At 32.8% G+C, this 26401-nt stretch overlaps 2 protein-coding genes across 3 annotated transcripts in view; one reads left to right on the plus strand and one right to left on the minus strand.

Annotated features, from left to right (window-relative positions):
• The first annotated feature begins 23 nt into the window (after positions 1 to 23).
• LOC127731758 (RNA guanine-N7 methyltransferase activating subunit-like) lies at positions 24 to 5807 on the plus strand. The gene is made up of 3 exons (XM_052240606.1): positions 24 to 88; positions 2888 to 3126; positions 5326 to 5807. Exons 2-3 carry the CDS (start codon positions 2930 to 2932, stop codon positions 5633 to 5635), a joined length of 507 nt encoding a protein of 168 aa, XP_052096566.1. The 5' UTR covers positions 24 to 88; positions 2888 to 2929; the 3' UTR covers positions 5636 to 5807.
• A 5338-nt stretch (positions 5808 to 11145) lies between these two features.
• The window catches only part of LOC127731744 (uncharacterized), a 43913-nt gene continuing 28657 nt past the window's right edge, over positions 11146 to 26401 (minus strand). For both annotated transcript variants that reach the window (XM_052240579.1, XM_052240580.1), the window contains 4 exons: positions 24877 to 25054; positions 19230 to 19335; positions 16862 to 18631; positions 11146 to 16061 (listed from right to left, as the gene is read on the minus strand). In XM_052240579.1, the coding sequence (XP_052096539.1) occupies positions 15854 to 16061; positions 16862 to 18631; positions 19230 to 19335; positions 24877 to 25054 (2262 nt within the window). In that variant the 3' untranslated portion in view covers positions 11146 to 15853. The remainder of the gene's footprint in view (positions 16062 to 16861; positions 18632 to 19229; positions 19336 to 24876; positions 25055 to 26401) is intronic.

The following is a 26401-nucleotide window of genomic DNA, read 5'->3' on the forward strand; positions in this document are numbered from 1 at the left end:
GTTCTTCCGTCCGTAGACAATTTTATACACTCTAGTCAATATCCGGTTGTTTTTCACTCGTGGTAAAAAAAATAAAACAGCAAAAAAGGTAAATTTACATGATTATAGAAGAAAATTTGCTAAAGCACTATGTCACTTATACCCGTGAAAGAGAACGAACATGAAAAAAAGAGATATTGGTTATGCGTCAATGAGACAGCAACCCAACCGATGCAGAACGTTTCGGCACAGACACTTGTTTCTATCCATGGGAAGCTCCACTATCAACGTATATAACTCGTAAATATACGTTGATAGTGGATCTTCCCGTGGATAGAAACAAGTGCCTGTGCGTTTCGGCCACTGCTAGTTTGGCCACACTTTGTAAAGTCGTTTCGGCCATAGTTTTTATTGTTATAAAGGAAGGGAAATATAATTGTTTCTAGAAACAGATGTTAAGAAACAAATTGAAAGAAAAAACAATTTTATCACATATTAATTTTTCCTTGATAAAAATGTGTATCAATAGACCACTTTCGAGTTATGTCCTTCCCTAGCCCAAATAATTATGACGTCTTGAAAGGCTATTTTATTTTTATGCTTTGACGCCTTACTACGACGCTTCAAAGTAAAAAAATAAAACAGCCTTTCAAGACGTCAAAATTATTTGGACTAGTCCTTCACCAGAAAAATTCGTCAATTATAACGCCATTAACCAGATAGAGGGGATGGCCTGTATCCCTCCACTATTAAAAGTTTCATTAAACGTCTTTGTGATCGTCATTATGCAGGATAAACTAAAAACAATGTTTGTTCTGTAGGTACTTAATCACAATTCCCTTGTGCATGTTATGACAGCAGTGCTGATGAGCAATTATAAGAATTTAATTTGCCAAATAATTCTTGCAATATATACATGTAGTATCATATTTTTCAACCAACTGCTCAACATGGAAAGGAAGTGACAATGCCCCTAAACGCACGAACAATGTTCTCTAAAACCAAAGATTTGGACGGAAATGCAACGAACTCGAAAGTACAAAAATGTAGTCTATTGAGTGGTTTGAGAAAATTTGTAAAATGGTGATTATTAATAATAAAGAACGTGTTTGATAACCGTAAAAGATATGTCAAATTTGTAATCTAAAAATGCATAATTAAAATTCATTTATCTTTTATTTGTTTTCTATAACAATTATCATTTACCAGTCAGGGGACTTACTTAAATGAGTGATTTTCTAAATCACTGATTCAAGTAACATTATGTCCATGAAGGTTGGAAGTAAGAGTTGTCTTTCTTTAATAATCACCTATTTAAGTAGTAAATTAATCACTAGACTAAGTGATTTAATTTTATTGTATAAGTGATTTAATTTTATTGTAGCTTTAAATATAGAATACTAATGATCCAGGGACTAATTATGTTGCTAAAATTATCAGAACCAACATCTGTGTTGATAGGATGACCGGGTCATGTCAGGTGATGACCTTGTACTAAATCTAGGATAATGACATAAAAATCACTTGTTTAAGTATCATACCTCAATTTCCTTCCAAAAAATCACTTCTTTAAGTATCATTATTTTAATAACCCCCACTAATTTCAACACCCCCGAACAGTGAAATTTTGATCGTGAACAGTAGAATTTTATTACATAACCTATAAGATGAAACCTTGAATTTTACAGGAAAAATAATCCCACTGCTGGGAAAAATCTGTGAAAGTATCAGTTCATTATGTAAAGCCATTTTTATAGCATTTTTTCAACTAAAATAGAATTTGCAGCTAGATGATTGCATCAAAGGCATAAACCTTGCTGCTTAAAAGAAGCAAAAAGTTAATTTTTTTCAATTTTACTAATGAAAAGATATTATCTAAACCTATGTGTTTAAAACTTTGGTAAAACTACAAATCACAATTTGTGACAAAACTTTGAATTTGCTACTTAAATAAGTGATTTAAAAATCACTTATTTCAATAAGTCCCCTGACTGTTTACCATGCTTACTTTTGCTGGTTCAGTGAATTTTACATTTTACCTAGCTGGTCCATTTCAATTGGTCCTGCTTGTAATTTCTACTCAGACTCAGTAAAGTTTATATTTCAAATCACTATATTCGTATGGTCATTCTTCTAATCAGTTTTCTCTGAACAGGTCATATTTTTTATTAATTTGACGTGTTGATCGACTTAAATTTGAAATTCTCAAAATAACCGACCACTCATCCCTATTTTAATGCATATATATATATATCTTAAGATCAATAAAAAAAATGTGGCCAAAACCACTGTGGTCGAACTGGTTGTGTGGCTGAAAGGTCTCCAAAGTAACCCAACCATACCAACCACAGGCACTTGTTTCTATCCATTAGGAGGAATTAACTATCCATACATTGTAAATAATAAGCCTGTGAACCAAATGACAAAATTAGCCAAACAGCATCTTCAGGGCAACATGTACTAGTACTGCAATTTACAAAATATGTCCAGATACTCAGGGGGCAATAACAAATCATATGTCAAATAAAAACAGACAACATTTGTCATTATGGCTAAAAAGTAAACAAGGAAGAGAGAAACAACAATAAAATACTACACGCAGAGCACCAAAAAGGGGGGATGAATTTAGATGATCCTGAAGAGCTAGCAGTTCCAGCTCCACTAGTGACATTCAATGTGTGTCAATTAATCACAATAACTGAATCATGATAATACATTTTTGTTATATAAAAGTTTAAAATGACAGCATGTTTTTTAAGATCTTTTCCCTGTAAAAAAAATCAGATAGCTATAGCATGTCTTGACACTGAAATGAAAAAAGCTGAAAATATTCACATAATTGATGATTTAAGTTATGAATAAATTTAATACAAAAAACAATGAATTATTTGAAATTTGTGTATTCCAGGCAGAATGTAAGATTGATTCAAAGAACATTTATATAAACACAATGGCAGATGAAGTTTCCCTGGATTCATCACCAAGTATGACAGATATAGAGAGGAAAGTTCAGGAGCTCGAAGAACTTTTTAAAGATAGGTACACGGAGAATGATGAGGATTACATGAAGACAGTATCATTCCCATTACCTGACCCACCATGTATCAAAAACTGGTTTGTCAGGCAGCAGAGAGGAAACTGGAACAGGTACCAGATTATGTTGCATTACATTCAACCATTCTTTATAAAATAAAGAGATTTGGTATGATTGCCAATGAGTTCAAATGAAGCTTATTAAAGAAATTATAGGTCCCTGTACGGTCTTCAACAATGAGCATTAAGTAAAGTCAGCTAAAAAAAGGCCCTGATACATGTATGAGCATGATGACAAAACATGAAACAATTTAAAAAAATACCAACAGCCTGATTTATAACAATTTTACAATAAACCATTAACATGATTAACAAATATGACAGACAGCAACCAACAACAACAACCACTGCATTACAGGCTCCTGACATATGACAGGCACATATAGAATGTGTCGGGGTTTAACATGTTTATGAGTGCTCAACCCTCCCCTAACCTGGGACAGTGGTGTAACAGCACAACGTAAGAACAAACTGTAAAAATCAGTTTGATAATGCTTGACTCATCAGATCGGCAAGTAGAATAAAAAAAAAAAATGATGTAAAGACATAAGACAAGAATTGCCATGGATCTTGGCGTACTCAAAGTTATTTGTATAAGAGAACATGTATAAAATGCTTCATGGACGGAGATGTCTATTGTCTTTGTAGTTCTTGGCATTGGTTTACTTTGTCATTAACCTATACCTCGTATTAATCATATTGTACAGAGGCAGACAAACTATATTTTGGCATCAGTGATAGAAAGGCAGATAAGCTATTTTTAGACTTCAGTGATAGAAAGGCAGATAAGCTATTTTTAGACTTCAGTGATAGAAAGGCAGACAAGCTATTTTTAGACTTCAGTGATAGAAGGGCAGAGAAGCTATTTTTAGACTTCAGTGATAGAAAGGCAGACAAGCTATTTTTAGACTTCAGTGATAGAAGGGCAGACAAGCTATTTTTAGACCAGTGATAGAAAGGCAGATAAGCTATTTTTAGACTTCAGTGATAAAAAGGCAGACAAGCTATTTTTAGACTTCAGTGATAGAAGGGCAGACAAGCTATTTTTAGACTTCAGTGATAGAAAGGCAGACAAGCTATTTTTAGACTTCAGTGATAGAAAGGCAGACAAACTATTTTTAGACTTCAGTGATAGAAAGGCAGACAAGCTATTTTTAGGCTTCAGTGATAGAAAGGCAGACAAACTATTTTTAGACTTCAGTGATAGAAAGGCAGATAAGCTATTTTTTTTTAATTAATGTTGCAAATTATTACTAACATGACAAGGCAGACTTTGTTGCTTACTTCTACATCATATGGTCTCTTGTGGTGATTTGTCTCATTGGCAATCATATCATATCTTTTTTTTTTTTTTCAAAGTTAAAAAAAAATAGAATTAAAAAATGAAGACTTCATCAGTTGTCTTCAATATGTTAGAATATAGATCATGTATCCATGCTTTGGTTACAAGGATCTGACAACACTTCATTCCCTCATAAATTTTACCATCCCCTTTTCCTTGCTTTCTTACATATTAAGTTTTAACTGTTTGTGTCATACATGTTCATATGTATGTAATCAGTATCTTCCATATATTTGATTTCCAGTAGTTAAAATGGTGATTGAAATATAATTTCTTTTTGGTGTATCCATGGCACTATTTACATCCATTTGCTATAAAATATTGCAAAAAAAGGTGTGAAGGAGTCACATATTTCCCCAAAATTTGTTAAAAAGTAGAATTTCAATCCCTTGGAATGATACCTTTTCTTTTTCTGAAACTTATTACATATATCTATCAAGAGATCAAACAAAAATGATATGTCTATTATCATGTTCATCTCCTTTTTCATAAAATTGCGTCAAAAAGTGTGTGTAAAAAAAAAAGTGTTTGTAAACATTACAATAATTTCTGGACCTATGGCAGGTCAGGGTTATGAAAATAAGAACAGTCAAACAGGAAAATGGCCCATAAAAAATTTAAGAATAATCTTGATGTTCCTATAAACCCACTTTGAAGGCTTAATTAGTCAACAGCTGTCTAAAAATGAATTTTATTGCACAATAGCTTTCATATTTGAAAAATCCACAGGGACCAAAATGTGAAACCACACTATTAACTGTGTGTTGCTACCTTATGTTATTGTAATGATTGTAAAAGCCGTGTATCATTACTTAAACACCAGAGGATCCTAAAACCTCTTTAAATCAGAAAGTAGAATGCAGCGTTTTCAATTTCAATTTTACATACTGCTAACTGTTTTTTTTTTCTAGAGGAGGAGGAGGAGGATACAGAGGTTCTGGAGACAGACGATATGATGATCGTTATAGAGACAATTACCGTGGTAACAGAGATTCCGGAGACAGACGTTATGATGATCGCAATAGAGACAATTACCATGGTAACAGAGATTCAGGAGACAGACGTTATGATGATAGAAATAGAGACACTTACCATGGTAACAGAGGTGGTTACCATGGAAACCAAGGACAAGATCATCATTCACATAGAGGTGGCCGCCATCAAAGAAATGATAATTATGGGAATAGAGGACGACATGATCAGAGATATAATCCTTATTAACTTGTTGGCTGCCATGTGAATTTCATGTTTATCCACCATTTTATATAATTGTGCCGTAATGAATCATGATGTTGACCATGTCATTCTGTCCCAGAAAAGTTTGTTTTCATTTCAATTACATATTGTCATACGTTGTTTTCTTTTTTGAGAAATAAATGTGATGTTTTCTAAGTATCATGTATTATTAACTGACCAAGTACTTTTTTTTTTACCTCATCTGGACCTTGTGAATAATTAGTAATTGTTTCCATCATAGTCAATTATCGAAAAACCGTTAAAAAAATTGGCCTCTAAAACCACTGGACCAATTTCAACCAGACTTATACTGAGTGACCCTAATGGTATCTGGTATACATTTTGTGATTTTTATCTTTCGATTCAACAAACATGGCCAAAAACAAAACGTAAGGGAAAAATGCAAATAATTATGGAATATCTTGAAAACAATAATTGATAGAGAAATCTGACAGGGCAAAAATACTCATAATGTCAAGGTATAACTACTTTACATTTCCCTTTATTTAACCTTTTTTTGTGTGTTTTTTTTGCAATTATCTTAAAAACTATACGTCATGTAATTGATAGAGAGAAATTGTAAATTGTAGAAAGTAAAAATATCAGCAAATGAAGATCCTTATATTAGTTATTGCCCTTAAATTATAAGTGTAAACAATGTTTTGCTTTTTTCTTGAAAGTTGTAACAGAGATAAATAAAAAAAAACATTTTTCAACATAAATTTTCAGGAAGATAAGATCTGGATCTAAGTCAACACATAAAAAATCATAGGACTTACATAGATTTTTACCAAAATATTTACCATGAATGGCAATTTTTAAGTATTCTTTAATTTGCATTTTGGCAATTTTCTTGAAAACTATGATAGATTTGGAGAAACTGTTCATTGGAGAATAATGCTCACAAAAAAACTTTAATAAATGACTTGAGTAAATTCCACTGTTGAGCATAATCACGATAATAAAGGTAGAAAACCTTGTTGAGATCAAAATAATAATAGTAATAGAAAACAGATACTTTATAATCAGAAATTTTGGGTGCATTTATTATTGTGATTGTTGGACAAAGGACACAAATACGAGATAAATTATTGCCATTTCAGGAAATTCTACATACAAATTATGCTATCAAAATTTTAAATGTGAGTTCTTATTTTTGTGACACCTATTTCTTCACAATTTTTGCAATATTAATAACATTGCAAAAAATTCTGAATTACAAATATTTATATTGTGTGTGGTATGGAGAGGATTGATTGTGTCGTCCCATGGATTTAAATGAACGTGGCTTAAATAAATATATTTATCATTCTTGCATATCCGTAAATATGAAAATTTGCAGTAGTTGAAAGGACAAGTCGCAGTTTCTATGCAGTAGTATCACACATTATGACAAGTTCAGTATGTATTTTAGCAGGCCACAAACAATTGTTAAGGTAGTATTGGTGTCGTCAGCCATCTTGGATTGTAAGAAGGCAAAACACAATAGGTCTAGAATTTTAATTAGGTCAGCACAATTCAATGCAGGAATGCAACTTACTAATGAGAATTTTCATTTAAATGAACAAATTAATGTGATCATAGGTTATTATCACCCATATTTTTAGAAAAGTAGATATTTTTGTTTGATTTTTAAATGTTAAAACTTTGCTTATTAAAGGGAGATAACCCAGAAAAGGGATAACTTTTAAAGGAATCTTCATGATATTTTTTCTATTTTATGTTATAGCAGGAAAAAACTTATGGCAACCCCATTTTTAGCTCACCTGGGCCCGAAGGGCCTTATGTGAGCTTATGCCATCACTTGGCGTCCGTCGTCTGTTGTTGTCGTCTGTTGTCGTCTGTTGTCGTCTGTCGTCGTAAACTATTTCAAAAATCTTCTCCTCTGAAACTACTGGGCCAAATACCTTCAAATTTTAACTAAATGTTCCTTAGGGGATCTAGTTTATAAATTGTATCCGAAGTTTTGATCCATCGACAAACATGGCCGCCATGGCTAAAAATAGAACATACGGGTCAAATGCAGTTTTTGGCTTATATCTCAAAAACTAAAGCTTTTAGAGCAAATCTGACATCAGATAAAATTGTTCAATTGGTCAAGATCTATCAGCCCTGAAATTATCAGACGAATCGAACAACCCATTATTGGGTTGCTGCCACCAAATTGGTAGTTTTTAACAAAATTTTGCAGTTTTTTGTTATTATTTTGAATATTATTATAGATATATATAAACTGTAAGCAGCAATAATGTTCAGCAAAGTAAGATCTACAAAAAAGTTAATGTGACCATAATTGTCAATTGACCCCTTAAGGAGTTATTGCCCTTTAAAGACAATTTTACACAATTTGTTCATCAGGTTTGCTAACATTTAAAAATCTTCTCCTCTGAAACTACTGGGCCAATTACCTTCAAACTTTAACTAAATGTTCCTTAGGGTATCTTGTTTATAAATTGTATCCGAAGTTTGTATCCATCGACAAACATGGCAGCCATGGCTAAAAATAGAACATAAGGGTCAAATGCAGTTTTTGGCTTATATCTCAAAAACTAAATCTTTTAGAGCAAATGTGACATGGGGTAAAATTGTTTAATTGGTCAAGATCTATCGGCCCTGAAATTATCAGACGAATCGAACAACCCATTATTGGGTTGCTGCCACCGAATTGGTAGTTTTAACAAAATTTTGCAGTTTTTTGTTATTATTTTGAATATTATTATAGATATATATAAACTGTAAGCAGCAATAATGTTCAGCAAAGTAAGATCTAAAAAAGTTAATATGACCAAAATTGTCAATTGACCCTTAAGGAGTTATTGCCCTTTAAAGACAATTTTACACAATTTGTTCAAGTTTGCTAACATTTAAAAATCTTCTCCTCTGAAATACAGGTGAGCGATTCAGGCTCTTGAGAGCCTCTTGTTTTGTTGATGTTCTGAAAGCATTTCTGTTTGAATGGTTTTACACTAGTCATTTTGGGGCCCTTTATAGCTTGCTGTTCGGTGTGAGCCTAGGCTCTCTGTTGAAGGCCGTTCTTCGACCTATAATTGTTAACTTTTTATACATTGTGACTTGGATGGCACTCATACCACATCTTCTTATTTATATGTTCTTCAGGTAGGGTTCACCTGACCTCAACCTCTTTTCATGGATCAGTGATCAAGGTTAAAGTTACATGGTAAAGTCCATATCTCAGATACTATAAGCATGAGGTCAACTATATTTGTTGTATGGAATGATTGTAAGGTGTACATGTCCGACTGACAGGTTTCTTCTGACCTTGACCTTGATTTTATGGTTTATTGGACAATGTTTAGTTTCTGTGGTTTGGTCTATATCTCAGATATTAGATGCAATAGATGCAATTATTTTTGGTGTATGAAATGATTGTAAGCTGTGCATTTCTGTCAGACATGGTTCATACAACCTTGACCACATTTTCATGGTTCAGTGGTCATGATAAGTTTTTGTAATTTTGTCTGTTTATCAGATACCATAAGCAATAGGTCAACTATATTTGTTGTATGGAATGAGTATAAGGTGTACATGTCTGTCTGGCAGGGTTCATATGACTTTCTCTTCATTTGCAGGGTTCATTGGACAACATTTAGTTTTTGTGGTTTGGTCTATTTCTTGGATACTCTAACTATAAGCAATAGGTCAACTATATTTGGTATATGTCATTGAAATGATTGTAATGTGTACATTTCTGTCTGGCAGGGTTCATTTTTTAACTTGACCTTATTTTCACAGTTCATTGGTCCATGTTAAGATGTTATAGTTTGATCTGTTTCTCAGGTACTATTAGCTATAGGACTACCATATTTGGTGTATATTTATGTTAGTTTTGGTGGAGATTCAGTAGTAAAACTTGTGTCTGATCCATTTGTCTTTTTGAACAACAAATTATGTTTAAACTTATTTTCAAACTCATCGGAGACATTCTTGATGTTAATTTTGACACATATTTCATTAAAATCCTATACAATATACGAAGTAGTGACAATTTACATGTTGATTTATGATATTTATATTTTCAAGGGGTGCAGCTCCCCCAAAAATAATTAACCCTGATTTTTTAATCTCCTCAGTACATGGACAAACTGAGGTTAATGTTGACTGTTTTTCTGGCAAATTTCCATAGTGCATCTACAACAAGGTTTGAGCTAATGATAAACATGATGAAGAAAAGGCATATTAGATTGAGGACAAAGTAAACACATGAGCAATATTTCTGATGGGTTTTGATCTGGTAGCCATAACTATTGGTTGAATATAGATATGAGAAGATGTGGTATGAGTGCCAATGAGAAAACTCTCCATCCAAGTCACAATTTGTAAAAGTAAACCATTATAGGTCAAAGTACGGCCTTCAACACGGAGCCTTAGCTCACACTCAACAGCAAGCTATAAAGGGCCCCAAAAATGACTAGTGTAAAACAATTCAAACAGGAAAACCAACGAACTTCTCTATATAAAAAAAAAAAAAAGAAACGAGAAACACTTATATATGTCTGCTTAAGAAAATGTTAAAATGCTTAAGAATATGTCTGCTTAAGAAAAACATTGGTACAAAACTCAGAGTCAACAACTTTACAGTTTTTAAGAAGCCTTCACTGAAATGCAATACTATATGAGAACAAGTACTTATGTTTTGGATTGTGTACTGGCCTCTGTATGTTTTGGATTGTGTACTGGCCTCTGTATGTTTTGGATTATGTACTGGCCTCTGTATGTTTTGGATTGTGTACTGGCCTCTGTATGTTTTGGATTGTGTACTGGCCTCTGTATGTTTTGGATTATGTACTGGCCTCTGTATGTTTTGGATTGTGTACTGGCCTCTGTATGTTTTGGATTGTGTACTGGCCTCTGTATGTTTTGGATTGTGTACTGGCCTCTGTATGTTTTGGATTGTGTACTGGCCTCTGTATGTTTTGGATTGTGTACTGGCCTCTGTATGTTTTGGATTGTGTACTGGCCTCTGTATGTTATGGATTGTGTACTGGCCTCTGTATGTTTTGGATTGTGTACTGGCCTCTGTATGTTATGGATTGTGTACTGGCCTCTGTATGTTTTGGATTGTGTACTGACCTTTGTATGTTTTGGATTGTGTACTGGCCTCTGTATGTTTTGGATTGTGTACTGACCTCTGTATGTTTTGGATTGTGTACTGGCCTCTGTATGTTTTGGATTGTGTACTGACCTCTGTATGTTTTGGATTGTGTACTGACCTCTGTATGTTTTGGATTGTGTACTGGCCTCTGTATGTTTTGAATTGTGTACTGACCTCTGTATGTTTTGGATTGTGTACTGACCTCTGTATGTTTTGGATTGTGTACTGGCCTCTGTATGTTTTGGATTGTGTATTGGCCTCTGTGTGTTTTGGATTGTGTACTGGCCTCTGTATGTTATTAACCGATTTGTTGTCATGAGGTTACGGTCTCATTGACATACACACCATATATCCTTTCATTCATTTAAATTCAAGATAGAACTATATTTGACAGATCTAATTTTATTTTCTAAAAGAAAAATTTCACACAGAAAACAAAACAAAAATCACAGATGATCACAAAAATAAATAACAAATAATAATAAATACAGTTTTGATGTTATATTCTCCCATTCTGTCTTGTACCTTGAAAATTCTGAGCAATCAAAGTTAGGTGTCTGATAATTAGGTCACAGTGACTTCAATGATCGAAAAACTTGTTAATTTTGCATTTCTAAACTATTTTCACAAATATTTTCCTTACACTTTACTGACTGCATTTACTTGTAAAATGACATAATATTATAAGGTCAGTTTTAACCATTAGTGAACCCTCCAATACTTTATTTTCCTCTCAAAAATGTTCTTCAGGAGGAACTATGCAATATAATAAATATTGGTAGGTAGTTCAACATTTTCCCAAGCAACCTTCAAGAATTAGTGACAACTAAATCAACTTGATATCAGGGTTCTTCCTGTTTCAACCATCCCCCTTATTTAATAAATTATGGAACAGCCCGGCATTAATTTTTTTCAAATATTTCTGATTTTTTATCTTTAATTCTCCTAATTTCCAAGATACAGACAGAATTCAGAAGCAGATTGCTTACATCACAGTCTTCTTAAAGCAATGACAATACTATGATGAGACATGTCAAATTCACAATGGTGGGATATTATAAAGTAAATACATCAAAAGCATTAGGAAGCTTTGATTAAGTAGAGAGCAAGTTATTACTCCAAAACATTTACATAACCATGAATATATCAACATATAACATATATAAATAGACTTTGATTCAGACATAACAACAGTAGAATTTTAAAAATTCTAAAAATAAAAAATGGACAGATAAGAAATATTTTAGTGAAAGATAACTTAGAAAATGTATTATGCAGGCATATCATAAACACTAATTCTTCCGGTCTATCAAGACTTAAAAATAAAACTACCTAAAAATTATCATAAGTATCAATTTATTGGCAATACACTATCATATATAAGTTTCAAAATTGATGGACAACGTTAAATAAGTTCCATGACTTTGATGGAAGTTTTTGATTTTTATAACTATATCCAGCAAAAAGCCTCAAAGAATCACATTTTTCTTGTTTTTTATCTGAACCATTCTACAATAAAAAATAATTATAAATATATGTTTTTTAAGATAATTTTTTAGTCTGATAATTTTATGGAATTCTACCTCTACGTTGATAGTTTAATAATTCATCCAACATTATTTCAGAGTTCAGAAAACTTTTTTAAGCTCTTGATTTAGCATTTCTAATTGATTCAACGTAAGGGCATTAACCAGTACATGATGATTAAGAAAAAGACATAGAGGGTTATCTCCCTGCTAGGACAAAACATAGAGTTGTCACCCTGCTAGAACAAAATGTAGAGTTATCATCACCCTGTTAGAACAAAATATAAGAGTTGTCATTCTGCTAGAACAAAACATAGAGTTATCATCACCCTGTTAGAACAAAACATAAGAGTTATTGCCCTGCTAGAACAAAACATAGAGTTATCTCCCTGCTAGAACAAAACATAGAGTTGTCACCCTGCTAGGACAAAACATAGAGTTGTCACCATGCTAGAACAAAACATAGAGTTGTCACCCTGCTAGAACAAAACGTAGAGTTATCATCACCCTGTTAGAACAAAACATAAGAGTTATTGCCCTGCTAGAACAAAACATAGAGTTATCTCCCTGCTAGAACAAAACATAGAGTTATCTCCCTGCATTACAATTAATTAAATAAACAGTTTGTTTAAGGCGTAAATGTAAAGTGAAGATTGCCCAGTAAAAACAATATTGCACATGTAAATAAACAACCTAAATAGCACAACTCAAAACCTTTATATTGCACATCATGTACATTGTGTATAATAAATAAATAAATTAATTAAATAAATAATCATTAAATAACAAACAGTGCATAAAACATGGTTTAATATATAGTAATATAGCAATCAAAATTTTATAAAATAACAAAATGTTCAAACATATAAAAGCAGCATTCAAGAACATTTGTTAAAAATAATAACTAGGACTAATTTTCATATTGTAAATACATGTGTATATAGCCATCTATTCTACCCTCCAGCTGTGGGAGGGAACCTCCCAAATGTTTAGTTCATAAATTTGAAAAAAAATCTTACCCATCAAAATATCTATTTCCAGATAAACAATTTTCTCCTTCTTTATTAATTCATTCAATAAGAGCTAACCAAAAGTAAGATGAGGATCAAATAAAGGAAGGATATAGATGCTTTGTCAAACTCCCTTCCAAAGGACATTTGAAAAGGTTTTAATGTTGACATAAAAATTTTGGAAAATCTAGAAAAAAATAAAAGTTGTACTTAAATTTATACAAAATTTGAATAAAAGGAGATATAGGTCAATTGAACAGCAACCTAACAACTAGATATATCTAGAGGTCAAGTTTAGACAATACGTTTTCTTCACTCTCTAATTTTGCTTTAATGCTCTCTTCATCTTAGTAACAAAAGGTTTATAGTTTTTAAACTAAAACTTGTATACAATGTTACATTGGTAAATGGAAAATTGAATAGAATTGAATGTCGTTTGTTTAACATCCAGTGTAGGGAATATCATTATCCCCCCTACCCCCTCCAAAATATAGTAAATCTAACAAAAAAATACAATAAAATCACAATAAAGCCACACACAAGGCTATTTATGCCACTAAAACAGTTTTAAATGCACCAATTAAATAATTAATAAGACTAGATTTGCAGTTGCTGTAAGCATTTAAAATGAACACCATGATGAAATAGATTAGACTTAGGTCATCGATCATAAAAGCCATAATCATGATTAATTCAGATCATCAATCATAAAAACCATAATCATGATTAAATAGACTACATAAATATCATCAATCATGATTAAATAGACTAGATTTCCATCATCAATCATAAAAACCATAATCATGATATAGATCATCAATCATGATTAAATAGACTAGTTGTAGGTCATCAATGATAAAAATAACAATCATGATTATTATGTAAATAAGTAGCATTTCCAGTTAACGTCAGGAAAAACATTGTTTTACATGACCTAAACTGATACTAGACGTAAAAGGAACAAAAAATCATAATGTATCCAGTCTTTAGTTAGTTATCCCCAAATACAGTTCCTCTGGCGTCAACTAGAATTGCTAATATATGACTTTAATATTTGTAGATGACAGTTCTATGGTTAATGTTTGACACATACAATTATAATTCTTTTGATAGGGTGAAGATGAACACATTAAATGAAATATTCGTCATTTACAAATTATGAGTGTGAGGTGAACAGGTCTTCAAATGGGGGTTTCCATAAATGGCTGAATAGAGGGGGGACTGGAAGGCTTTAAAATAAGTTTGACTGATGGGATTGTTTTTTTAAGAAAATAAGTTTAATCAAAATCTTTTGCACAACAAGATATCATGAAAAGTGCCTCCCGACCCCTGTAAAATACATTTCTGGAACAGCCTTATGGATATAGGATTGTCATCTTATTATTATTACAATCAGAGTTGTTTCCCTTTCTATTGATGAGCTTTTAAAAACAATACTTTCTGTGAAATTTAGATACCTCTTAATAACTATTTCCCATACTGCTGTTTCTACAGTACATTACTCTGACAGGTAAAATGTAACAATGAACTATAGCCACAGTATCGCCCCACAATTTTATTTCATGTTTGGTGTACCCTCTGTTTACAATTTCTTTTTCTCAAAGCTATTTCATATTTCTCCTGCACAATTGTTTCATGATTTGAGAAAATTATTGACAATTATTTTTTTTTTATACATGTTGCATTATTCAATAATTTAATTTTGGATGTAATGCGTCTTCTGATTGGCTGACGTTGTTTTGTTTATCAGCTCATAGACATAATTTTGTCATGTGACCGTGACGTCATCAACGTTTTTTCATGGTTTACTCAGGTTTAAAATGGAATTTAGAATTAAATTATAAGAAATGACTGTAATATTTTTTCTGTCTATTCGAAATAACATCAAAAATGTGGCGCACACTTTAAAATAACCCGCCATGCGAGTTATTCAGTGTGCACCACATTTTTGATGTTATTTCTTCATAGACAGAAAAAATATTACAGTCATTCCTTAATTGGCTTTGACCAGTTTAGGAACTTTCTTGTTACATTATTGATTGGCTTTGACCAGTTCAGGAACTTTCTTGTTACATTATTTATTGGCTTTGACCAGTTCAGGAACTTTCTTGTTACATGCTGATGATGCATGCCTTTCTCAAGCTGGGCTTTCGAAAAATGAGAAAACAAACTATCAGAATTTACTTAAGTATATATAATCATTGCCATCAGATGGAAAAAAATAGTCCTCAAGTCCTCATAAGACACGTCCTGAAGTCCTCATAAGAGATATTTTTTATTCTTAAATCTAGCAATAAAAATTTTAATTTACTGTAGCCTGCAACAACATAACAACAGTACCTATTAAACTAGCATATAAATACATACATACTATGTTTCATTAATGAAAACACATTTGTCTAAAATACAGTGTCACACGATCGTGTGGAGTCGAGGGTGTTAAATAACTCCCTGTACACTTTACACAGTTAATGCTAACATTCTCAATGCTCATCAAACTAAATTCTCAAATAAATTAATGTAAACAAAGATGATCATATAACCAATGAAAATTCTAACTGTAAAAATCACTGTGGAGTTTTTTAAATTCATCCTCGTCTGTTATTGGCCTAACATTTTCTTGTCTGATTAAACCTTCTTTCTTCCCATTTATACAATACAACCAATCAGAATCGAGCTGTGCTAAAACTTCAAAATGGTCGCCAGCTTGGTATGAAAAATCCCCTCCTGACTGTTCACTGTCTTTGGTTGATTGGACGTACCTAAAACCATAAAATAGATTTGTTACTGTTTATCAAGTTATGTTCATAAATTGGTTTTGTCATAGTTTGGGCATAAGATGGATCAGTTAAATCTTCACTGTGTTTGTTATTCACCTTCCATGGCCTTGTTCAATGCATTTAAATATACAGTGAAATCTTAACATCTTTAAATGTACAGTGAAATCTTAACATCTTTAAATGTACAGTGAAATCTTAACATCTTTAAATGTACAGTGAAATCTTAACATGAGTACATTTCGATGTTGCCGTAAAATGTCTATTGTGAAAATACAAAAAATTGACAAATGCAAAAAATTTCCATCTGCAATATTAGGTTCACTAAAAATCATTTCTTTACTCATTATACAGAGTTTTGACTACTTATATTTTGATTCTATCTCACCCTTAAAACTGTGGTTCAATCAGACAGGATTTTAAAGTGTCGGACCAAATGTCTGACAGGAATTAGCATGAAAATGTGAATATTATGTAGATTGTTATTCGTTCAGTTATTCGGAGAGGCTGTGTGACTGGATGTCTGACACAATCTACAAATGCTGATACACCTGACCAAATAAAATGAAGTATTTATAAACATTAAAGACAGAAGGTATAGTAAATACTAGACAGGTATCCAGTTTACATAGGATAATCATTGTATACTGTTTGCAGTTCAATTTTGACAGGTTACTAGTTTATGGAGGTTACACTTAGTCAGGTTTTACTGTATACTTCCAGGAGTGATCTAATGTAGTATATTATCTATGACCAGATTCATACATTCATAATATTAATTTTACCTGAAATTTGGTTTTCTAAAGCCTATATCAGCAGTTTTTAGATGATGTTCTGCATCAAGTTCTAAAATCGTTGCTACATTTGGATTTGGCGAGTTACAATTTATTTCATCACTGAGGTGTAATGTATTTTCCCTACTGTCTGAAGTTATGGCATCTTTATATGTTTCCTTAACAATATCATCTGTATTCCATTTCCCTTGAGGCACTTCCTGTTCAATATTTTCTATTTTTTCTTCATCCTTTTCAATACTTATTCTGTCAATTTTACTCTCAAATTTAGCCACCATTTGTGTCACTGATGGTGGTGCTTTTAGAGTTGGTCCTTCTTCCAATGATGCACTTAGGGTTATTCCCCCTTGCCATTTATTTTCTTTTACTTTTGGCACTTTATCACTTTTTTGCTCCACTGGTTTTGACTTTTCTTTCACTGATTTTTGACTAGCTGCTTTTCTGACTGGTACCTTGCTCTTCATAACAGATTTTTCCCTTACTGTTTTCCCAGAGCTTTCCTTTTGTTTTTCCTGACTATTGCTTGACATCTTTAAGCTGTTGTCAGAACTTTTCATACTGGACCCACTTAATTTTACTGTTGTTCTAGGTACCAGTTTTGATGGGACAGCTGCTGTTGCACCTTTTGACTGTGAGTTACTTCCCTTCCCTGTATATGCTGGTAACTTACTATGTGATGACTGACCTGGCGACTTTAATTCACTCTTGACTGGGACATTTTTTGTCGCTATTGAAAGTGGTTTAACCTGTTGACCTTGACCATAACCCCAACTCCATCTTGATTTTAATTTCTGCTCCTTTTTACTAGAATCTCTGGGCAAAAGTAATTTATCAAAGAGTCTAATTAACCCTGATTTTGTTTTCTCAAGATCAACATCTGTACCATCTGACTTTTCTTTCTTAACAGGAAGTGATTTTTTAGCAGTAGTACCATTTTCATTTTTCTTGGGCATTTCTGTATTGATTCCTAAGAGTTTTCCAGCAATTCCACTAATAGAACTCATCATTGTACTACTATCACTAGGTAAAGATTGAACAGAGTTATCTCCACTTAGTCTCCTTTCCTGAATTCCTGTCTGACTGATATCTACTGCTGCTGCTTCAACAGTAGATTCATTCTTTGGCAGTTCTAATTTAAGAGAAGTTCTGGGTGGTTTGGCTGGAGGAATGTCAGTCTGTAGATTATTTACTAATCCTGTAGCCAAGATAGGTCTTTCTACATCTGCATTACTTTTTACTGCTGTTTTTGTTGTTTCAATAACTTCTTTTCCTTCCTCCATACACTTTTTGTCTTCAGATTTTAAAGTACCAGATAATTTACCCAGGATTCCAGTTATACTTGATATCATTCCATTTCCCATCAAAACTGGTGGACTTGGGATTTCATCACTGGGACTTTTTGCTGCAGCACCATTTTTCAACCAATCCCAAGCTTTAGAAGCAGCTACTCCTATAATTGCCTTTTCTTTAGAGAAAGAGTCGTTCATGCAATGATCCATAGGTGAGTTATCTTTCTTGGGACTTAAATCTTTTCCAACAGAGGTAGTTTCTGATCCCTGCAAACTGATACGAGATGTGATGAATTCAATGCTAAGTTGAAATGGTAATACTGCTAGTGGTTGTAGTGATATCAGTACCTCACTGTACTTCCTTTCATAGAGAGTTCCACTAAGGGACATAACTGAATCCTGATTGTAATACTTTTCCACAATGGAACTGTTGTGTCTTAAATATCCCATCCAGTAATCCACTAATCTCAAACTGAAAAATATGATGTAATTGTTACATTATATAAATCAAAGGTTTATACTTCGAGAAAAGCATGCCAAGTTTCTTGTTCTAAACCTGAAAATGGGTATGGTAGGTCAGTTGGATTATATTTTTCGTTAATTAACAACAACAACAACAATTCTTTATTTTGAGAAGGTTACACAGTTAACTATATAACTAATCTTCCCTGAGGCCCTCATCATAGAAAAAGCAGAAACAAAAAAGCAAACATATACGTGGCATACATAAGTATAAAGTTAAATATAATGATAATGTTCAGTACAACTGCATAAAATGTTATGAAAAAATAAACATGATGAAATAATTAATATTCAATATTTTTTCAACAGGTTGATTTCAATAAATGATCTGTTATTTTGTATTTGAAAGAATTAACATTTGTAACATTTCGTAAAGATATTGGCAAATTGTTCCACAAGAATGGTCCAAAATTCAGTTTTTATATAAGTGCAGTACTGTATAGTGACTTGGTACAGGCATTTCCTTATGTAGAAAATGGTTGAAACATTGCATATATTCTTTGGAAAGCATTACAAATTAAATTTTCTAATGTTCGCTAAAAACTTACTTTAGAAGACCAAATATAAATGCATCAAACTTGTTGCTATGGGATACGAGACCTGTGTGACCTTTAAGCTGCTGGACAAGGTCATGAATAGCTCTGGTGTATGGACCTGAAAGAAATGAATAACATTCACATCAAAAACAAAACCCTTGCATTAATCACAAACTGGGTTAGTTATATCGGCATCAAGTTATAGAAGTGTGATCCTTTTATTTCATGGGAAAACACTTTCTCTAATTTTTGTGCTATTTTCACACTTCTTGATCGGTGTGAGAAAAATATTTCGCCTCACTAGTGAAATATCTGTTCTCGGCAAATGATTGGTTGAAATTTAATTATGACGTCAAAATTTCTTGGTTTCTTCTAAATTTCCTATTGTGACGTCATGAAAAAAGGCGACCATGTCTGATGATGTCACATATAAAGAACACATCTTTCTGAAAATCTTTGAAAAGGAAGGACAAAAAATCATTAGAGAAACAGATTCCACAACTATAACTCGTGTATTAAGATTTTTCTTCACTCTCAACAGTTAAATTTTGATTATTTACAAAGCTCGGCAAGCCTCATGCTTTAAATATTTAAATTTAACTGTCTCTAGTGGAGAGATATCGTTACACACTTGTTGCAGTGGTGGAATCTATATTTCTCATGTCATATATGAAGATTGAAATTTCTTTGACTTTTCTAAAACTTATGAATAAAAGAAGAGAAAATATAAGGCCTCTTCCCTTTTCTAGACGAACATCATTGACACTAGAAATCTTACAACATAAAACATGCAAACCTAGATTCTCTAAGGAGCCTAGCCTGGCATCAATCCATGAAATAACTGACTTTTTTTTAACCAGTATTGAGGTAAGTCACATAACTGGATATAACTTTGAAACCAACAGGAAATAAACACAGAAATCTGCATTCATTAATGAATCCACAGTAATTATTTTATTTTCTTTTATGTGTATGTTTGAGTACAGTGTAGGGATGTCAATATTTTAATGTTTGCTAAAATAATCTTTGGATATTCCAACAAATTTAACTATATATTAATATTAAAAAAACCTAGTATTTTGATAGAACAGACTATAACTGCAGTTACTAGTATTTTGATAGAACAGACTATAACTGCAGTTACTAGTATTTTAATAGAACAGACTATAACTGCAGTTACTAGTATTTTGATAGAACAGACTATAACTGCAGTTACTAGTATTTTGATAGAACAGACTATAACTGCAGTTACTAGTATTTTAATAGAACAGACTATAACTGCAGTTACTAGTATTTTGATAGAACAGACTATAACTGCAGTTACTACCAGTATAAACCTGTGTTGGTAATTTTCCACCAGGATTTTCCTATTTTTTTTTCCTACCCAAGTCAATCAGAAATACCGTATCAGTCAATGATTTCATAGGTTATATTACATTGTTAATACATTTATATTCATTGACAGATGTAGACATTGAAACTTGTTTTGCATTTAAATATCTAATATTTGAGAAAATGTCCTTGAATTTAAATAAATTGCACTTTTAGTTAATTAGCTTTTTATATAATTTTATTTCAACTACCAGTTTAATGTCGTAATAATTGAGAAAATGTCTTTGGATCTAATATAGTTAATTTGCTGTTTATATAATTGTTATTTCAACTGCGCATTTTAGTGTCACAATTTTAAGAAAATGTCCTGGGATTTTGTAGTTAATTTGTTTTTTATAAAGCTAATATTTCGGCTGTCTAGAAAATGTCCTGGGATTTTGTAGTTAATTTGTTTTCTATATATCTAATATTTTGGCTGCCTGTCAATCAGATTTTATCAGTGATTCAAAATGTATAGGAAAACATCTAATTATTTCAAGGTTAGTAAATGTGGATAGTGTCCACATGTGGACACAGATGATGCCCCCACTTGCATATCATATAGTTATAAAGGGACATAACTGAAGAATGGTAAAATTGACACTACCCAAATTTGAACTTGATCTGAGTTTTGGGGTAATAAGCAATTGTGTGTAAGGCTCATAACATTTGGTTGAGTCTAACTAAGTAGAGAACAGAAACTAAAAATTCAGCAATTTTTCTATTTGCAAACACGCATAACTCTAGAATGGTTGTGTATAAGTTTTATAACATTTGGTTAAAAAGTCTGTGTTAAATGATACTTGCACTGAGACATAAATAAATTCATAACTGAACAACAATATTTATACAATATATCAATAGTAACTTTATCAGCAGAATTTTAATGTTTGTATTATTATTTTTTATTCAAAACTAGAGGCTCTACAGAGCCTGTGTCGCTCACCTTGGTCTATGTGCATATTAAACAAAGGACACGGATGGATTCATGACAAAATTGTGTTTTGGTGATGGTGATGTGTTTGTAGATCTTACTTTACTGAACATTTTTGCTCCTTACTATTATCTCTATCTATAATGAACTTGGCCCGGTAGTTACAGTGGAAAATACTTTGTAAAAATTTACAAAAATTTACAAAATTTATGAAAATTGTAAAAAATTGACTATAAAGGGCAATAACTCCTTAAGGGGTCAATTGAAAATTTTGGTCATGTTGCCTTATTTGTAGATCTAACTTTGCTGTACATTATTGCTGTTTACAGTTTATCTCTATCTATAATAATATTCAAGATAATAACCAAAAGCTGCAAAATTTTCTTAAAATTACCAATTCAGGGGCAGCAACCCAACAACGTGTTGCCTGATTGGTCTGAAAATTTCAGGGCAGATAGATCTTGACCTAATGAACAATTTTATCCCATCAGATTTGCTCTAAATGCTATAGTTTCAGAGATATGAGCCAAAAACTGCATTTTACCCTATGTACTATTTTTTAGCCATGTCGGCCATCTTGGTTCGCGGGCGGGGTCATCGGACACATTTTTTAAACTAAATACCCTAATGATGATTGTGGACAAGTTTGGTTAAATTTGTCTTAGTAGTTTCAGAGGAGAAAATTTTTGTAAAAAATTACAAAAATTTACGAAAAATGCTTAAAAATTGATTATAAAGGGCAATAACTCCTTAAGGGGTCAACTGACCATTTTGGTCAAGTTGACTTATTTGTAGATCTTACTTTGCTGAACATTATTGCTGTTTACAGTTTATCTCTATCTATAATAATATTCAAGATAATAACCAAAAACGGCAAAATTTCCTTAAAATTACCAATTCAGGGGCAGCAACCCAACAACGGGTTGTCCGATTCATCTGAAAATTTCAGAGCAGATAGATCTTGACCTGATAAACAATTTTGTCCATGTCAGATTTGCTCTAAATGCTTTGGTTTCAGAGATATAAGCCAAAAACTGCATTTTACCCCTATGTTCTATTTTTAGCCATGGCGGCCATCTTGGTTGGCAGGCGGGGTCATCGGACACATTTTTGAAACTAGATACCCTAATGATGATTGTGGCTAAGTTTGGCCTAGTAGTTTCAGAGGAGAAGATTTTTGTAAAAGTTAACGGACAACGACGATGGACGACAGACGACAGACGCCAAGTGATGAGAAAAGCTCACTTGGCCCTTTGGGCCAGGTGAGCTAAAAAAGCAGAGGTGTATCTAATACAAACTCTATGGAAAAATAATATGAAAGCCAACACTCTTAAAGGACAATGTAAATCATTTTAATATTGACCTTGTCCTTTGAGGGTACTTTATAAAGAATCTTAATGTCAACCAAATCTATCTTCCATTTTTTTTAACTTGAATTTTAACTATGAAATAATTAATCATGTCCTGACAATATGAATGCTTCCATCTGATTGTTGACCGAAGAACTATGCTTCCACCTGATCGTTGACCGAAGAACTATGCTTCCACCTGATCGTTGACCGAAGAACTATGCTTCCACCTGATCGTTGACCAAAGAACTCTGTTATTCTGAGATAAAAAGTGAAACACCTCAACATGTTTGTAACCCTCCATTATACACTAACAAACTAGAAATCTTGTCAATATCCACACCCATAACCAAATAAAAGTAGAATGTGTCTGAGGACATGAATGCCCCTGCTTTAATCAAATGAAAATGGAACGGACGGACAGAAAGACGGTAAGACGGATGGTCAAGGGTAACTCTTAATGCCCCTGTCGCCTATGGCAGGGGCATTAAAATTCTAGATCAGTACATTGCTTGTATTTCTATGAAAAGAAGGCAATTGGCAATTGGAAGTCTCAAGATCAACAGGCATTATAATAAAGTCTGGAGAACTGTTGGATTTTGGAAAGACAGAATTACAGAATGATGGAAGAATGAACAGAAAATTCGTAAGGGTTCCACGGAACCCAGTGTCTCGCCTACTTTGCTGTTAATCGCAGGCTCAACAAAAATGAGGAAAAAAATCAATAAAAATATTCCTTTAGATACTATCTTTTGATTGTAAGAAGCTTCTGTCAAAGTTTGGTACACATCCAGGATAGTTTATGAATCTAATAAATGTTTTAAAAACTTTAACTGCAGACTGTATGTAATGTTAACTGGAAGAAAAACTAAGTCCATTTATAAGTAAAATACAGATAAACAGGTACAAAATTTAACAAAATTTCCTTCTAGATACTAGCTTTTGATCATAAACAAGCTTCTGTCCAAGTTTGGTACAAATCTAGGATAGTTTAAGAAAGTTATTAAAATTTTAAAAACTTTAACCACAGAGTGAATGTATTGTTTCCTGGCAGAAAAACTAAATCCATTTATAAGTAAAATACGGAAAAACAGGGAATTTTATTTTTACAAAATTTACTTCTGGATACTATCTTATGATCATAAACAAGCTTCTGTCCAATTTTGGTACAAATCCAGGATAGTTATAAAAGTTATTAAAATTTTAAAAACTTTAACCACAGAGTGAAAGTAATGTTTCCCGGCAGAAAAACTAGGTCCATTTACAAGTAAAATCAGAAAAACAGGAATTTTATTTTTACAAAATTTACTTCTGGATACTATCTTATGATCATAAACAAGCTTCTGTCCAAGTTTGGTAGAAATCCAGGATAGTTTAAGAAAGTTATTAAATTTTGAAAAACTTTAACCACAGAGTGAATATTTGTGGACGCCGCTGCTGACGGAATGCAGGATCGCTATGTCTCGCTTTTTCGACAAAAGTCGAAGGCTCGACAATAAACTATATGCCCAGGCCATCGAGTAGTGGGGGTGTAAAAAGATGGATAAAGACAGATGACACATTCAATTTGATATGGTCACATGAACAAAACAAACTAACATACATGCTTTTTACAGTTTGTTCTTATGTTGCAGTGTGTTTTACTGTTACACTACTGTCCCATGGTAGGTGGAGGGTTTGGCACCCACAAACATGTTTTACCCTGCCAGATTCTGTATGTGCCTGTCCTAAGTCAGGAGCCTGTAATTCAGTGGTTGTCTTTTGTTGCTGTATATCATATTTTTTTTTTTTTTTTTTTGTGCATAAATCAGGCCGTTAGTTTTCTAGTTTGAATTGTTTTAAATTTGTTATTTCCTGGCCTTTTCTAACTTACTATGTAGTTTGGGTTTTACTCATTGTTGAAGGTCAAATGGTCCTATAGTTGCTAACCTTCTACATCATTTGGTCTCTGATGGACAATTATCTCATTGGCAATCATACCACATTTTCTTATTTTTATATGTACCTTGTTCAACAGAGGCCTCTGCTAGTTTCCAGGCAGTAACTTGCACTCGTCCAAAAACCTGAACTCCTGTTAGGTGTGGTTTCAGGCCGTCGTTTATCACCCTATATATAGCTGGACATAACCTTGACAGCGCAAGGTCACCAATATCTGGAGTGTCAGCAGAACTCCCCAGTCGAAGCTGGAAAACAATTATATATATTACAGTTAAATATAAAAAGATGTTACTATCTAATCTGTTTGCAGTATTCCAATAACAAAGCTAAAATAATACTGTATTATTGATGAAAAAGTTTTAAATATTTGGAGGGCAGGGGGTTATACCTGTGATAAAACAACTGGACCCTGGGTTTTAATCATTATACTAGCTACCAATACTGCATCCTATAATCATACATGCTATCACAACTGGAAACTGGCCTGCAATCATTATAGGCTAAGTATGGCTGACCCAACTAGACCCTAACCATGAATCATTATAGGCTAAGTATGGCTGACCCAACTAGACCCTAACCATGAATCATTATAGGCTAAGTAAGGCTGACCCAACTAGACCCTAACTATGAATCATTATAGGCTAAGTAAGGCTGACCCAACTAGACCCTAACCATGAATCATTATAGGCTAAGTAAGGCTGACCCAACTAGACCCTAACCATGAATCATTATAGTCTAAGTAAGGCTGACCCAACTAGACCCTAACCATGAATCATTATAGGCTTAGTATGGCTGACCCAACTAGACCCTAACCATGAATCATTATAGGCTAAGTATGGGTGACCCAACTAGACCCTAACCAAGAATCATTATAGGCTAAGTATTGCACAATACTGAGATCAGTCCATGTAAATCAACAAGACACAATACTAAGATCAGTCCATGTAAATCAACAAGACACAATACTAAGATCAGTCCATATAAATCAACAAGACACAATACTAAGATCAGTCCATGTAAAACAACAAGACACAATACTGAGATCAATCCATGTAAATCAACAAGACACAATACTAAGATCAGTCCATGTAAATCAACAAGACACAATACTAAGATCAGTCCATGTAAATCAACAAGACACAATACTAAGATCAGTCCATATAAATCAACAAAACAAAATACTAAGATCAACAAGGCACAATACTAAGATCAGTACATATAAATCAACAAGACACAATACTAAGATCAGTCCATGTAAAACAACAAGACACAATACTAAGATCAGTCCATGTAAATTAACAAGACACAATACTAAGATCAGTACATGTAAATCAACAAGACACAATACTAAGAACAGTCCATGTAAATCAACAAGACACAATACTAAGAACAGTACATGTAAATCAACAAGACACAATACTAAGAACAGTCCATGTAAATCAACAAGACACAATACTAAGAACAGTCCATGTAAATCAACAAGACACAATACTAAGAACAGTACATGTAAATCAACAAGACACAATACTAAGAACAGTACATGTAAATCAACAAGACACAATACTAAGAACAGTACATTAAAAGTTCACGTA

This window comes from Mytilus californianus, unplaced genomic scaffold, assembly GCF_021869535.1.
Source record: "Mytilus californianus isolate M0D057914Y unplaced genomic scaffold, xbMytCali1.0.p SCAF_20, whole genome shotgun sequence".
Lineage (NCBI taxonomy): Eukaryota > Metazoa > Mollusca > Bivalvia > Mytilida > Mytilidae > Mytilus > Mytilus californianus.